At 40.1% G+C, this 17404-nt stretch overlaps 1 protein-coding gene across 1 annotated transcript in view; it reads left to right on the top strand.

Moving 5' to 3' along the window:
- Nucleotides 1–17404, top strand: part of OSBPL10 (oxysterol binding protein like 10) — a gene marked incomplete in the record, with an annotated part of 178161 nt that overhangs the window by 64355 nt on the left and 96402 nt on the right. The window contains 1 exon segment of the mRNA XM_034760842.1: nt 8602–8793. Coding sequence (XP_034616733.1) covers nt 8602–8793 — 192 coding nt within the window.

Here is a 17404-nt window from a genome sequence, read left to right as displayed (position 1 = left end):
TTAAATTCGCTATCTATTTATTTTAATCATAGAATTGTAGGACTGGACGGGACCTGAAGAGGTCACCTAGTCCAGTCCCCTGCACTCATGGCAGGATTAAGTATTATCTAGACCATCCCTGACAGATGCTCATTAAAAATCTCCAATGAGGAGATTCCACAAACTCCCTAGACAATTTATTCCATTGCTTAACTACCCTGACAGGAAGTTTTTTCTAATGTCCAACCTTAACTCAGAGGTTAAGGAGAACAATTTTTCTCACGTTTCCTTGTAACAACCTTTTATGTACTTGAAAACTGTTATTGTGTCCCCCCCCCCAGTCTTCTCTTCTCCAGACTAAACAAATCCAATTTTTCCTCATATGTCCTGTTTTCTAGACTTTTTAGTCATTTTTGTTGCTCTTCTCTGGACTTTCTCCATATCTTTGTTTGTCCACATCTTTCCTGAAATGTGGCACCCAGAACTCGGCACAATACTCCAGTTGAGGCCTAATCAGTGTGGAGTAGAGTGAAATAATTACTTCTCGTGTCTTACTTACAACACTCCTGCTAATACATCCCAAAATTATGTTTGCTTTTTTTGCAACAGTGTTATAGTGTTGACTCATATTTAGCTTGTGATTCACTATGACCCCCAGATGCCTTTCTGCAGTACTCCTTCCTAGGCAGTCATTTCTCATTTTGTATGCGTGCAACTGATTGTTCCCTCCCAAGTGGAGTACTTTGCATTTGTCCTTACTGAATTTCATCCTATTTACTTCAGACCATTTCTCCCGTTTGTCCAGATCATTTTGAATTGTAATCCTATCCTCCAAAGCACTTGCAACCCCTCCCGGCTTGGTATTGTCCGCAAACTTTAGAAGTGTACTTTCTATGCCATTATCTAAATCATTGATGAAGATATTGAGCAGAACCGGATCCAAAAGTGATTCTTGTGGGACCCCGCTCAATCTGTCCTTCCAGCTTGACTCTGAACCACTGATAACTACTTTCTGGGAATGGTTTTCCAGCCAGTTATACACCCACCTAATAGTAGCTCCATCTAGGTGTATTTTCTTAGTTTGTTTGAGAAGATCATGTGAGACCCTATCAAAAGCCTTACTAAAGTCAAGATAAATCACGTCTACTGCTTCCTCTCCTATTCACAAGGCTTGTGAATGTTAATGAGTGCCAACTTAAAATCCATATTTCCTCTCTGTCCCTTGATCTGTTGGTAAGAAAGTGTCACTCAGTCATAGGCACCGTATTTTAGTCTCTAGTTGTAGTAGTTTGTATTGTGGCTCCATCAGAACCCCATATGATAAGTAGAATAAGGCAAGGAAGAGTATTTAGGTGGGGACATGTGCAAAATGTATGGTTTGGGTCAGAGGCGGCAGGTTTGGATAATTTTTGGTGGTGCCCAAAAGACGTCCAAGTCCTACCCCCCTCTCCCCTGGCCTAAGGCTCTGGGAGGGAGTTTGGGTACTGGGTGTGGGCTCTGGGCTGGGGCAGGGGGTTGGGGTGCAGGAGGGGGGTCAGAGGGTCAGCGTTTACCTCGTGTGGTGTCAGCTCCCAAAAACGATCCGCACACCCCTCCTGCAGCGACTTGGCACACGGGGAAGGGGCAGGGCATTGAGACCGCCCACTCCCTCCCTGGGGCTGGCAGGGACGTGCCGGCTGCTTCCCGGAGTGTGTGGAGCGGGTGGGCAGGAAGCCGCCTTAGGCTGTGTCTACACTGCCACTTTCAGCGCTAAAAGGTCAGTCATTCAGGGGTGTGAAAAAACGCCCCCCTGAGCGACAAAAGTTTTAGCACTGAAAAGCGCCGGTATAGACAGTGCTCCCGGCGATAAAGCTACCATCTCTCATTGGGGTGGTTATTTTTTTATTGCCGGAAGAGCTCTCCCCCAGTGATAAAGCGTGACTACACATCCCATGTCACAGTGCTACCGTAGCCACGCGGTAATGTGGGCAGTCCCGCCGCCCCTGGTTTGGATAATTTAGTACGGGGTCGGCAACCTATGGCACATGTGCCAAACATGGTACATGAGCCGATTTTGAGTGGCACGCTGCCTGCCCGGTGAGAGGAGGAGGAGGAGGGGCGGAGGGGCCGGAAAGCGCCATGCCTGGGGGGAAGAAGCAGGGGAGGAGGGAAGCTTGGCTGCCGCAGGACCAAGCTTCTGCCTCTTGCCTCCGCAGGGGAGAGCGGTGTGGGGGGTGGTCCCGGCCCCCAGCCCCACTCAGCGGCTTCCCAAGCTTCCCCTCTCCCCCATTTTTTCCCACAGCGTGGTGCATTCCGGCCCCTCCTCCTCCCCCTCCCTCTCCCTGCCGGTGATGGCCCTTGAGAGGGGGATGGGGAGCAGAGCAGAGCCGAGCGGCACCGTCCTCGCTGCTCCGTAGAGCAGGCAGAGAGAGGTAGGGACGGGCTTTGGGGAAGGGGGTGGAACAAGGCATATCCCTTCCAGCCCCCTGCCATGAGCCGCTCAGGGCAGGGAGCACCGTCACGAGCCGAGCACCCCAGCCCTCTGCCCTGCACCCCCCACACCCCCAGCCCTCTGCCCTGACCTCGAGTCACCCCCAACACCCAGTCTTCTGCCCTGCACCTCCACACCCCCCCAGCCCTCTGCCCTGACCTCGAGTCCCCCAACACCCAGCCTTCTGCGCTGTACCTGCACACACTCCCACCCCTCTGCCCTGACCTCTGAACCCCCCCACACACACCCAGCCTTCTGCCCTGCACCCTCTGCCCTGAATCCCCCCCCCCCCCCCCCGCTCCGGGGCCGGGGCGGCCGGCCCCTCGCCAGCCGGCGTCCTGGCCACAGGCCCTGCTCAGCCCGCTGCAGGCCTAGGTGAACAGAACCCCAGGCTGGAAGCGGGCTGAGCAGGCTGGCGGCATAAGATCAGCATTTTAATTTAACTTTAAATGAAGCTTCTTAAACATTTTGAAAACCTTGTTTACTTTACATACAACAATATTTAGTTATATAATATAGACTTAGAGAGACACCTTCTAAAAAATGTTAAGGTGTATTACCGGCACGCGAAACTTCAAATTAAAGTGAATAAATGAAGACTTGGCACACCACTTCTGAAAGGTTGCCTACCCCTGATTTAGTACATTACACTCTTCTTTGTGAGTCAATATAGAACCAGTGGTTCTGGGAGACAGGAAATGCTAGTCATGTGAGATTGACATTGGATGTTTCACATATTTTAAGCTATGGAGGAAGCTTTTACTCATTATCTTGTCTAATTTCCAACTGAGCCAACTGTTGCTCAACTAATCCTCCCATATCAGAATTTCAAATGCAAGTGATATTTTTCATTTTTCTTAAATTATTCCATAGTGCTACTTTGTGCTGTTGAACAGCTCTGATATGCTAATCCAAAAGTAGCTGCATTTCAGTGGTGGATTAAGTGATCCTTGTATTTTTTTTTTATAGCACTTTTTGGGATCATTTGAAATGAGAAGCCCTATATCTGTATACATTTAAAATTACTATTGCTATGGAAATCTATTTCTTGCTGGTTGTCATTTTTGGTAGTAAACTTTGCTATTTCTTGAAAGCATCAACACTTAAACTACATCTGTATGACAAAAGTAGTTTGCAGTTCTCTAGAATTCTGGATGATGCATGGAAAATGTATCAAGTAATGTTGCAGTCTGCACAAAAAGAAGCATTTTCTGTAGTTAGTCCTGAAGTGACACACTAACTGCAACCAGTGAATGAACTCTTAAAGTAAAAGCAGTACGTATACTAGAACTTTTCTGTAACACCTACCCCTGGAAAGTTGAGGGGACAGTAAAATATTTATACTGGAGTCTTAAAGTAAGTAAAGATGCAGCTGATATTAATGATGATCTTCAGGCACATTGCAAGACTCATCTTTTTTCCCCAGACAATTGAAAATGGGAGGGAATTGTTTGAGGAGGAGGAATTTGCAGTATGTTACCTTAACTTAAAAATATGTCCCAAGTATGGCATTTATGTCAGGTATGCACAAAGCATATGCATGGTGCCTTTTTTTGAGTTTTGATTAATCTAAATATGTACCATAGGCACAGACAGTTCAGATAAACTCTACTTTAGTCAAGTAAAAAAAATGTTCAGTCCATTTTTGTTAATTTGTTAATCTTTATCAGTGGCAGTCTTGATCTGATATGACATTTTGACAAGTCTTCTCTCTTGTGTGGTGAAATTTTATAGGTTACTAAAATTTCATCTTCAGTAATCTCCCAAAGGAATAATATAAGTGAGATGATTATAAGAGCAGAACTATATGAAAGATAAGTTAGATGCAGTAACTATTTCATAAAACTGAATAATAAATGCCATTTTATTTTTATACTGTGCTTGATCACACTTCACATCAAAGTGCTTCTGCAGAGAACTAAAACAAAATTCAGAATTGCAACTTCTTTAATCTTGTCATGTGGGTAGGCACTTGGTTTTGGATAAATAACCACTTACTTTGGGATAACTCTGGTATGTTAGAACTTCACATAGGGCTGAATTTACTAGAAGTAAATAAAGGTATGATATTTTTGTGACCTGTAGCCCGTTTTAATAGAGAGAACATCTACTAAACCAATCAAAACACACCCTGTTATTGAATGTTCAAAGCTGCCCTACATCCAGCTCTAAATCTGAGCCTTGTTCAGGATGGGGTGGTGGATCAGAGGAGCTGTTCTCAGATTAGATGGAAGGTAGGAGGAGGAACGACAGGGGTTGAGGCAATGACTGAAGAGATAGTAAGGATGGACTGAGTGAGCTGCTCTTTCCCTAACCTGCTTGGCGTCCTATAGAGGATGTAGGCACAGCATTTTGGAGTGAGCTTGTCAGCTTGGGTCCACAGGCTTGGGCTTGCGGGGCTCAGACTAGTGCGTTCACAATAGCTGTGTAGACAGTGCTTGGAAGTTGTGGCTTGGGCTGGAGTTCAGGCTCTGAAGTGTACGGAGAGAGGTAGGCTTCAAATCTTGTTCTGAAAAATATCCCATTACCAGGATTCTCCCTTCCCCTTTTTACCATTGGATACATTATGTTGGTAGTCAGATTTTTAAAAGGAAAAATCTATCTTGTATGTTTATCATACCGGAAGTATGTGATGTTTTGATATACTTAGATACAGCCTATTTCAGTAAGCCTTCTAATAAGAGGGAAGGCTCGAGTCATCAGTGGTAAAGAATCTAGATTCCCCAGTGTTGTAAATATCTTCAGTTGTAATTGTATCTAAGCAATACCATATAACCAAAGATAACTTAAAAACAATAAGCCTCTCATTTTAGTCCAAGTTCTGTTTAACACAAGTGGAAAACACCAGCAATGATGGTTAGTTTAATGGATGGCTGATGCTTATAACTGCAGTTAGTCACGGTAGCAAACCCTGCACTTAGCCATGTTTGCAGGATTGGGTTATGACTTCTGAAGCGTGTTTGTGTATGATGAGCATATACATTAAACCAGATCTATGTACTCTGTGTTTTGTTACTGCGACTACTCTCTATGCAGTGTATGTTCTGCACGTGTAGGGCTTATAGTATCAGGTTCTGACATACCAGATGTCTCAATCTTTTGGCTGAGTGTAGAGTTAATTGCTCTCCTAAAATATGTAACAAAGTCCCCTCCTTGCCTCTTTTATATGTGTTGGTAAAGTGGATTATCTGGAGTTGACAAAATTTACTATTACCATGACTGTTATACACAATGTCTGACTTTAATCCCAATGCTAATTATAAATTAAGCTTGTCAGTTTTAGATCGAATACCTTTTAATGAAAGTGACAGTCATTATACGTGATTGCAGTGTCATTAACTAGCCTTTGAGGGATAAAAAGGAGAATACTTTCAGTTGCTATTTACTGGCCAAATTACAATATACTGTTTCAAATTTGAGGCCATTCTGAGTATATAGGCACTACTGGTGAAAATAAGACTTCCTCTTCCATTTCCATTAACTTATTACAATAATTCTCTTTGCAACTATGAAAACTCATCTACCTGTTCTTTGCAAGTATGAATATATAGAACTTGTATGTAGAAATAGTGGGGATCATACCTGTATTTTACTCAAAATATTGCATCTATGCCACCCTCATTTTTATTAAAATGTTGTCAGTGTACAATACATGCCATTTTGTCTGATACTAAAATAAAATCAAAACAAAAGATGTATGCATATAACAAGAATATAATAAAACAGAAGGAAGAAGCTTAGCAAGCACATTACATAGATCTCTCTAGGTGTGGAAATTAAACCACTAACAACATTTTTCAAACATGGACAAAAATAGCCTAGGCTGTGATGGACCACATATAGATAACACACTAAAGCATCTATCACTGTGATATCTGCAATGATACATTATATGTGATCTGATACATCTGTGTGCCTGGCTGAAACTGCAATACTTCAGGCTTTCTCTAGTATAAAATAACTTCGAGTGACGCAGTGAATAAGCCATGGAGTAGCAACCCTATTAAAAGATCAGATATATGAACAATTGAACTCATAGAGGGGGGAAAAAACTCAGACCATTATTAATAGTAGAGGAGACTGGTAACTGCTGACAGGGAGGGGAGGATACAATTTAAAGGTTCTGTGTTATGCAGTGAGGTTCAGGGCAGGCACTCGAGACAAAGGAGTTTTGATTTCTAGAGCAACTTCCAGGGTCAGCTCTAGCGTTTCTGCCGCCCCAAGCAGCCCCCCTCCCCCGCCCCCAAAAGTGTGATTGGCGGCAATTCGGTGGCAGGTCCTTCGCTGAATTGCCGCCATTGCTGCTGAACGGCCAGACATGCCGCCCTCCTCTTCGTTGGCCGCCCCAGGCACCTGCTTGCTATGCTGGTGCCTGGAGCCTGCCCTGGCTACTTCGAATGTCTTATGACATTATGTAACAGCAGATAGAGACTCTTCTAAAAGCAAGCTACACACAAAGAAGCTCTGGATTACACTGGTGTTTTATATCAATTTGAAGAACAGATATTTGCAAAACAATCATTTGATATAATTTTTAGAGCTCTTGTGATAGTATCAGCAACCAATAATTATGTCAGGAATCAGTTCTAATTTAACCTTATACAATTTTTTTCCCTCTCCATTTGAATCTGCTCTCTCTTCTGGGTTTACAAGGAGACATTGGCTCTCTTGGGTATCACAAGTACCAGTAATCTCATGCTAACCTTCCTTGTGGCTATGATGTCTCTTCTGGTATCTGTAGTATCACAGAATGATAAATATGGGGTGTCATTAGCAAACCTGTAAAACAGATTTCAATGCAGAAGGATAGTGGTTTGAAAGAATTTTTGGAAAGTAAATTAAAACAGATTTCTGTGCTCAGCCCAGTTAGCAGGGACGGTCAAGTCACGTTTCTCGGCTTGCCTGCCATTCCCTTCTCTCTTTACAGTTCACTATTAACTAGAGATGGACCCAAAACTAGGACACAGAATCCAAATCACTCAGAAACATGAGGAAGATCAGATCTAGGTCCAGATTTCACCTTCACGGCTCATTTATTTTCATGATGGGCCAGTTCAGAATTCCGAATCCCAACACTCTTGTGAAGTGGTTTGGGTTTAGATCTGAAGTTGAGGAACTTGAATTTGGATGGAAGCTTCACAGCTGACCCACTTTTGCTGTTAACATCACAAAGTTTAATAGTGTGACTTTCCAGTTCTTTATTATTATTTAGTATAATATGTTCTGACATTAAGGCCCCAATCAAGCAAACTCTTAAGCATATGCTCAGTTATAAGCATGTGAGTAGTCACATTGAAATCAATGGAACGTTTAAGCACGTTTAAGTACTTTGCTGGATTTGGGCCTTTAGAAAAAATGAAATAAAATATCATTGTCACAGTTTCAGGGGAACTGCACTTGTGTTCCCCCGGACTCTCCACCCACCCCACCTCCTGTGCCCCTGGTCCCTGCTGCCTCCCTTGGGCTTCACCCCCAAGCGCCCCTGGCTCCCACTGCCTCCCTCTTACCCCATTGCCTCCCTCTCCTGTCCTCATCCACTCCCCAAAATATCTCTTGGCACTTTCAAAGCACACTTCTGCTTCACATTTTAATTTAACCTGGAGTATGGGCCTTACAATGGCTGCTGCTTTGAAAATTATGCAAAGGAAGCATCAAACTATTTCAGAAACTAATCAGGGGAAAGCATTAACTTTAACTAAATACCTTTTTGTAAAATCAGCAAGCATGCCTCGTGAATTACAGGTCAGTGACTTTATAAAATCTAGTTGTATCAGCGTAATTGAGATTCTTTTGTGCTTAGAAAAGCAGATTTACCCTCTTTAAAAGGTTTGTGTGTTTGGCTACAAAGACATTTCCAGCATATTAATATAGAGCAATGTTTTGAAATTACTCGCCAGAGCTAGGGAAGCCTACTTCTGAAATCTCAACAAACCAGGTAGATAGTAAGCGACTTCTGCATTATCAGGATTGATCCTTGCCATAATTTCACTATACTTGTTATCAGCGTTTTTTGTCATCAGTAAGCCTTGAGTGCCTATAGTTCTCCAGGTTCAGTTTTATAAGGAGAAGAGTGCAGCCTTAGAGTTTTTGGTCATACATTATGTTTTCATGTATCTTAATTCTTCATTTTAACATCCTATTGTTTATTCTAGAGCACTCCCTCCTCACGAAACAGAAACTTGTCTTTGCTTCCTCCTGGGATGAGTAATTCTGCATCTCCTAGTAGTCAAAAACATCAGGGTCAAAGTGGACCAACCGTTGTTACCGTTACACATCACAAATCACCTGCAGCAGCCCGGAGAGCCAAGAGTCAATATACTGGTCAACTCCATGAAGTCAGAGAGGTAGGAGTTATGTGGTGTGTCCTTGTTGGCGTGTGAGCTCCAAATATCCTCTTTTTCTTATGACTTTAAATACATATGCTATCTTGGAAGAATTTTTGATGTTTAAATAGAATTAACCTCATTTTTATCCTGTAGCATAGTAAAAATGGATACGCAACCCAACTTAATGCATATTTGTATAGTTTTAAATTAAATCTCTACAAATAGAGTATCTTTTACCCTTTTGTTGTTAAAAACAGGATTTTGTTCAACTAATTGCATAACTACCAGGAATTTTAGCCAATTACACAATATTCCAATTATACGGTTAAGAACTGAGTAGACTTTCACTGATTTGCACTGAGTAGGAGACCCATTGAGGATTACTGAATTTTGCAAATTTGCAAGTAAGCTAACACCCAATAAAAAGGGTACAAAATTGACTGTTTGTTTATTTTGACAAGTTCTTTAATTTGATAACATAATAGATCAGTAAATGTATTATCTATTTTGTAACATTAATGAAGTCAGTGATAAAAGACCTCAGTACAGCTGTAGTGTTTACAAACTGGTAACCTTTAGTTTGTTGCTAAATGTTAGAAACTCCTATTTTTGTGTGTGAGAATATAGGGCTTTTGAGTTGAAGTGCGATTTGGAAAGGTTTTACTATATTTCACAAAATAATTTTATTTTAAAGAGATGGTGTCATGAGGAACAAAGGTAAACTTCATTTTCATGCTGCCATGTGCATCCCTTCTACTCACTTAAGCAAAATATAGCTATTAGCCCACAGGTATTCTGCTTTTTCCTTGACATAAACCATGTCAGGTTATAATTTAGCAAGAATTACATGAGCATTTTCACTCTCTCTGGTCAGATGAAAACTGAAATAAGTGCTCAGAAACTTCTAATGTAGCTGAACCAAAGACCAGAATCCTATCTTAAAAAAAAAAAAAAAAGTACCAAAAAACAAAACCCTCTGCCAAACAATCTTCAGTAACCTGTATAATGTACAGAAACATACATTTTCCAGTCTGTAGTCAACATGCTTAAGTTTTTCCAAAATAGTTGTGTATACTTCATTATAAAACATTACTAATTATGAGTGCTTATGAAAGGAGTCCAACTGCTTGAAAAGTCTCCATGTTGTAATTTAATTGGAAGGGAGCCCATTCTAATACCTGATCATGCAGTTTTACAGATCTGCTTAATTTTCTGCCCTGTGAATAGTCCCATTGACTTCAAGTCCATTTTAAGTAATTGATGTTAAGTCTTTGCAGAATTGGGGCTGTAGGCTGCAAAATCACCTGTCAAGATGACCCAGTCTACAATTTGGAGGGAAATGGGGTTTCCTTTTGTTTCTGGAGTATCACTTGTTTTGTTATGAAGAGTCAAAGGAGCCATCTCACATTAAGAAAGAGTTGAACAAAACCCTTTTTACCATGTTCACTTCCTGCTTTCCAGGATTACATTATTATTATATAGAATATACATGTATGTTTCCTCTTCTGATTTATATATGCAACATTTGTTGTCCTTCATTTAATTTTTATGTAGGAGCCCCGTATATATAGAAAAGGACTGATTGTAATCTTGGAACTCCCATGCTTTCTACCATATCTTAATCTACTGGTGTTAGTTATGGTGTTTTGATTTAGTACCGTATATTGTCATATATTTTTTGCCTCTTGAAGGAAATGACCACACTGCACCTTTTAAGTGGGAGGGAACTTGACTGGCTGGCTGAATGAAGGGAACTGTGCTTTATGGCTGTGTTTGGGGGAGGAAGGGAGAGGTCAAACTGCTGCAAAAGGGGACAAGAAAGGAGGGTTGGCCCCTGCTGCACCATTCCCACCCCTTTTGGTCTGCCGTTGCCTGCATCTATTACCTATCTGGTCACATGCTAAGGCCCAGATTTTCCCCTTAATATTAGGAGCTTTTGGAAATTTTACCACGAAGTCCCATTTTTCAAAAATCACTTAAGAACTTAAGAGCCAAAGTCCTGTTGGCTTTCAAAGTCCAAGTCATTTTTGAAAATGGGACTTAGGTACTTTTGAAAATGTTACTGTTGGGGGTGCGAAGGAAGGAAGGTTTTGTATTGCTAGGAGCATGCTGGGACTTAGCCCTTTTTTTAACCTATGATAGAGATGATACAAGTTAATTGTTTTAAGAGATTCCAGAATAGGCACCTATTAAAGAAATAATATTTTCTTAATCAAAAGAATATATCCATTTCCTTGGGTTATGATAAAATTGCATCAGTTCTGTGTTTTCTTACTTTTTTGCTCACTCCTCTGCTGGAATGTTCCTGCATGTCTTCATCTGTTTTTGGGTTGACTCTTCTGAAGTAAGAAGTAACAGAGGGTCCCGTGGCACCTTTAAGACTAACAGAAGTATTGGGAGCATAAGCTTTCGTGGGTAAGAACCACGTAAAGCATTTTGAAATATGTTGGTTCTTACTCTTCTTGCTTTTTACAGATTCAGACTAACACGGCTATCCCTCTGATCTTCTGAAGTAATAATTCTCTTTTTCTCTGGCCACACTAAGTTCCTGGCAACACTAAGCTCCTGGCCTTCAGCTCACATATGCCATCCAAAAAACGCTTTTCCATGTTCGTATCTCCCTCATACAGCTCCATTAGTGCTCCCCAGGATCTGTTACTTCCCTCTGTCCATCTTTTTTCCACCATCTTGTCACTGAGGATGAAGTGAGAACTCCTCTGGAGTTCTTGCCATCCGAAAAGCTTTCCTGTGTCTCTAAGCATCAACTCTCTGTTTTCAAATGTTACCTTTCTTCCCCTGCTTAAGATTCTTAAACAGCAGCGTGAGAGTTTTGTTACTTAAGTTGGTAAAGCATTTTGAAATATGTTGAGTAGAATATTTCATTCAAACTAATATTGTGTTGTATTGGAGCTGTATTGGTGCTCTCCTGATTCTGTTATTTGATGGTTGAGCACTGCTGCTTTAATACCCTTTATTACCAGCTTGTGATGGAGGAACATGCTATCCATGTTGCATTCATGGGAAAACAAGAAAGAAGGTATTTATTTCATGCAAAATGAATTTGGTTAGATTTACACAATCCATCTATTGTACAGATAGTCTGTCTTCAGTGTGGCCCTGAAAGGTGCCATTTACCATCTCTATATTCTGGACTATGCATACAATTTGAAATTGTAAAGCCTATATACTGTCGCAGAATTGCTTTCTGTTTTTGCTTTGACATCTGAATTTCTTTCTTCTCTAGTGGTGCCTTCCTGTTTTTCTTCTTAACAAAGAAACTGCAGCCTAGACATTTTAAAACATTCTTTTGTAGCTACGGATTTAAAGCAGCTAGCCATATGCCTTTATAGGTTTTAACTTTTGAAGGCTGCTTTTAAGTTAATGCTCCTGGAACATTGTACAAATTAAAGAACTTCATCATTGGAGTTTGGAAAAAAAAATTGTATTTGTATTGCGGCAGCACTGAGAGGTCAGGGCCCTGTTGTGCTCTGAACTGTACAAACAAATAGAGCCAATCCCTGCCCCAAAGCGTTTACAATCTGAATAGATTAAATCTACGTCACCACACATGCTGAAAGGATTCAAAAGTTTACAACGAAACATTGACTTAATACAGCTTTGAAACTTTATGCAGAAGAAAAATGCTGCTTTTTAACCATCTTAATTTAAATGAAACAAGCACAGAAACAGTTTCCGTACCTTGTCAAATCTTTTTTTGAACTTTCTCTTTTTTAAAGTAGTTTACGTTTAACACAGTACTATACTGTATTTGCCTTTCCCTCCCGCCCCCCCCGGCTGCCTGATTCTGTACTTCCTGTTCCAAATGAGGTGTTTGATTGACTGGTCAGTTTGTAACTCTGGTGTTCGTAACTTGGAGGTTCTACTTTATACATGGAATAAGTCCAGCTATATTGAATATGGGACTTTCCTTTGATGCCAAATTTCAAGATAGCATTCTAGTAATCTGAAAATGGAGAGCAATGTTTCTAGTGTGCTGGAAACAAGCACAGGGCTTATGCATTGCCAGGAAGATTTTCCAAATTTTAAATTAATGCTCAAACTACTTTCATATGTCAATGCTGAATTACAAAGGAGGCCAGGGCTATTATTTTCATTATAAAGTAGAACTTTTTTAAAAATAATGTTATTTTTAAATGATATTTTTACGAATTTCTATATAAATAACTTGGTGTTAATAGCCCTGTCTGCATTGATTTACTGTTATGTCAAAATTAAAATTCACTGTATATTAATAAGAAAACTGGGTTCTTGCTTTCTGTGCAGAATTATTCTATTTCCAGGTGCTTTAATAGTAAATTATGGTTTAAATTAAGTATTATATCTAAGTGACTTTTAGTAACTTACACAGGTTTTATGATCAATATATAATATGGAATTATATTTCTGATTTTAAACTATCTATTTTTCTCTTGGCAATTTGATATAAAATGCTTGTATTTGCAGTGTTCTCTAAATTACAAGCAGAATTGTTAGCTATAATATAAAGTTAAAAGGCTTTTTCTGATTTCTGATATGCTTAACATCCATTGAACACATGAAATCGGTGTACTCGCATCTCAGAGTAGTGTGTATTTTGGTCCAGAAGCTGAAGAGTCTATCTACGTCAGTGCCACCATTAGTTTGGCAGAACCAGTAATAGAACTAGTGGGAATCTTCTGTAAAATTCTCTCGTATAGACACTGCCTTAGAGTAATTTTTCTAGGATCTTATAGTAATTAACTGGGATGAAACCAAAAGAGTTTTAAAGAAATTAAATAAGACTTTTTCATGAGAGCTTTTCAGTAATTGAAACAATGAGTGGTTCTGGGTTAAAAACATGTAGCAGTAGAGCCTATAAAATTCTCTTTGTATTGCTCTTTAATTGTGTTTTGTATATTTTAAGCTCAAAGGGAGTTTATAGTTCATCCAGTTATGTACCTTTACAATATGTGAATGAAACTTAAAAAAAAAAAATCTTATGCCTTAAAGGGCACTGATCTTCTTCAATCTGTTTATTGGTCAGTCTTAGCCTTTGTTATTGCATTTTTATATAGACAATTCAGTAGAACTACTTTTGAATAGTGTCATGTGCTTCTAGTGTATTATGTTAATTTGACCATTTATTTTTAATGGAGTACTTGAATGAATTATTCTTTATGAATGATTGTTTTTGTTCTTATGTTTTTATATTGACCCTTAATTATCAGCTAGAAAGCTTTCGTGGGTATCTCTACATGTTTTTATGTTTATAGTTTAATGAAAAAAAGTCCAAGTAATTTCCCCCCTCCCCTGTACTTCTAAATAAAATTTCAAGTAAAAATGAACAGGTTTAGGATAATTTTCTGTCAGAGTAATTTTAGGCAATTACTTCCACCGCCCTCACTTCTCCACAGGTGATAATGAGTCATGTTTTTTCATAGCTGTAACCTTTGTTAGATCAAAGCAAAAAGAGAAGTATTGTAACTGGCTGAAGCTCGATGGAAGAATGTACTTACTGAAAGCAGTTTTATCATATTTTTTTGCCCTCCTGAGTTGCCTTCTGAACAGAGCATCTACTTTAAAGTAGGTCTGGGAAAATAACTTTATAACTAGTCTTATTGCAGCAATTTTTGATGTGCTAGTCCAGTATTCTTTTGATGATATTGGATTTAAACTGGTTCAGATAAAATAAGACCATGAGTCTTTGCCCTCAAATTTGCTTTTCTCAGTTTTGCAAAATTTTGTTAGAATTCTCATTTCAAAATTATTCTCCTCCTTTTAGTCAGGACTGGAAATACTGAAATCAAAAGGAGAGGCTAATCTCATGGTATTTCCACTGGTACTGAACCAAGAAGTACTTCAGGTTAAGCAAAAGAGAGCAGGTTGTTGTTTGGCATGGCTTCCAGATTGAAATAATATTGATAAGCATCCAAGTGTTTGCATGTGCATGTGTATGTATATACATAAATATAAAAAATAGGAATTATATTTCCAGACTTTGACATTGTCTTATCACTAATGAAAACTACAATACAAAGAACATTTTTTTATCCATAATACTGGTAAGCTCAGTTTAAGAAAGTAGCTATACAGTATGTGTTAGTCTGGTACATTTGTAGATACAGTGTAGGTATCATTTTTTGGTACAGAGCTTGAATCTCTAGTTTTCTGTCAGGGTCAGTTTATATTTTCATTTTTTGGTGTGTGGGAAGATGAAAACTAGGCTGGTGGTGAGAGATGGAAATTAGTTTGGGTTTTAGAATACTCCTTTTCTCTTTACAGTTTTCAAATGAGTCAGCAGACTTAGAAAGTACAATAGGAATGGCTGGAGACTTTGTTCCAGCTGACTACTGCTGCATTTAAAAACAGGCATCGCGCTCCCAGCCAGAGATCCCTATTCCAAACTGACTAGGGAAATCTTGTTTCTGTAACTGATGGGTCCTGGTGACCTTCAGCTTACAGTCAGTGACTAATCTTTGAGTGTCCATCCTGTTTGGATGAAAAGTGACACTGTGTGAAGGAATATTGTGGAAAATGGGAAATAGGAGGAGAAAGGAAAGCAAAAAGGGGATCTAGGGTAAAGTGCAAAACCAGCTGCTTTTGTTAGTTTATATTGTTATGTGACTAAGAGGAAAACCAGTTAAGCTTTAATACTCTTGTCACAGAGCTGGCCCTTTTGCCCAGCTGACCTGTGACAAGCTCTCTTGAAGAGAATGAGCCAGACCTTGTCCATGTGGGGATGGTTAACTGCCTAAGTAGCTGGAAGGCAGTTAATTAAGTAAAGAACAGGTGGGCTCCTGAGACAAAAGGAAGCTTCAGAGGAAGGGGAGCTCCCAGGAAGTCTGAACTAAGCAGACACAGTGCTCCTCTAAAGCCTGGATGGAGATTAAGCCACACAGAAGCTGTGCTCCTAAAGCAGTTAGATAAGGGATTATAGAGCTCTCCTGGACAAGGTGCCTTGGGGAGATCCTGACCAAGAAGGGGGAAGACTGCAGAGCTCTCCAGGCAGTGGAGCAACCTGAGGCCTTACAGCAGAAGCAGCAGCTGCTGGAACCCAGACTTTAGCTTTGGGCTTTTAAGTTTTGTCTGGGCTCTGAGGTAAGAGCATGTAAACCATTGTACATGTGCTCCTTTCTGATGGTGTTTCAAGGGAGTGATAGTGATGTATTGTTTGACTGGGCTGTTCAAGTGACCTCGTTGTTACCCCGTTGAGGGGGAAACTGAGGCAGGCCATAGTGCCACATTCAGTCACCAGAAGCTGCTTGGGAGGCAGTTGTGCCCCTTTCACACCTATCAATTACTGTTTTTCTATGAAAAATCAATATGTGGAATGAATGATACAAAATGTAGATGGCTCGGCTGTGTAAGTGGGATATGAACTTTATTTTAGAACTTTCTAGAATGCAAGGTTGTTCCATGAATTTTAATTTGTGCAGCATGAGCTCATTGATTGAGAGACACAAATTCTTGAATTTTAATACTGCACTGACAGTGTTTCAGGGGGATCTGGAGCAAATCACTTTATCTACTCCAGTACCTAATTATTTACTTTACTGGGGTTTTGAAAAGATCACTTTTCATGTATATTGTGCTTTACATATTCAATTGAACAGACATAAGTAGGGCTCCGTGTCTGTCATGGAGGATGCACAAGTCACGGATTCTGTGACTTTCCACGACCTCCGTGACTTCTGCAGTGGCCAGTGTGGCTGACCTCAGGGCCACCCAAGCAGCTGGCCCCCGGGACAACTGTTCAGGTGGCCCTGAGGTCAGCCACACTGGCCACTGTTAGAGCGGTCTCAGAGGCGGCTGGAGCAGTAGGGGAGGGCGGCCCCCAGCAGCTGGTGCCGCTTGCCCTGGGGGCCCCTTCCAGAGCAGCAACTCCCCAGCTAAAATTTAGTCAGGGTTATTAATAGTACAATTCATGGACAGGTCACAGGCTGTGAATTTTTGTTTATTGCCCATGTCATGTCCATGACTTTTTTTTTTTTTTAAACTAAAAATACCCATGACTGTCGTAGCCTTAGGCATAAGGTATTATTTATTAAATTAGTGTTTCTGTTAGATGTAGCTGCATTGTTGTTCCGTTACATCTGTTCAGCATATGAACAGAAGCTGAGACTCCAGATGAGTGCATCTGAACCTTTTCTATACTGTGATCCCATGTTACAATAGAAACAAATTTGGGGACTTTGCTTCCATCTAGTTTTAGGAATGAAGGGATGACAACTTGTGATGTAGACCTATATATTTACATCAAAAGAAATTTGACTAGATGGGTAAGTTGCAAGCAGCTGCAGTGAGGCGAAATCTTGTCTCCAAATCAGGTGGTTGTTCCTTCTCTGTGCTTTCACATCTTAAGGCCTATTTAAACATTTCTAAGACATTCCATGTTCTTTAAAATATTATTGTTTTCAATATAGAGCAAAACAAAGTGGTGGTTCTTTGCAAAATGAGTGACTTACCATGGAATGTCAGAGTTTTTTATATAAACAGATCTTTTCAGGGAAAGAGGAGGGAAGGTGAAATGGAGAATAGTGATCAAATCATCTATATGATGTGTGGCTATTGAAGTTTTCTGAAATATAATCCCTAAAAGATGATGTCCTGTCTTTTAGAGATTGTAAATTTTATTATGATTTTGCTATTC

Source organism: Trachemys scripta, chromosome 2 (assembly GCF_013100865.1).
Source record: "Trachemys scripta elegans isolate TJP31775 chromosome 2, CAS_Tse_1.0, whole genome shotgun sequence".
In the NCBI taxonomy this organism is placed as follows: domain Eukaryota; kingdom Metazoa; phylum Chordata; order Testudines; family Emydidae; genus Trachemys; species Trachemys scripta.
The sequence above is the reverse complement of the archived record's forward strand: the minus strand, read 5'-3'. Positions and strand labels throughout refer to the sequence as shown.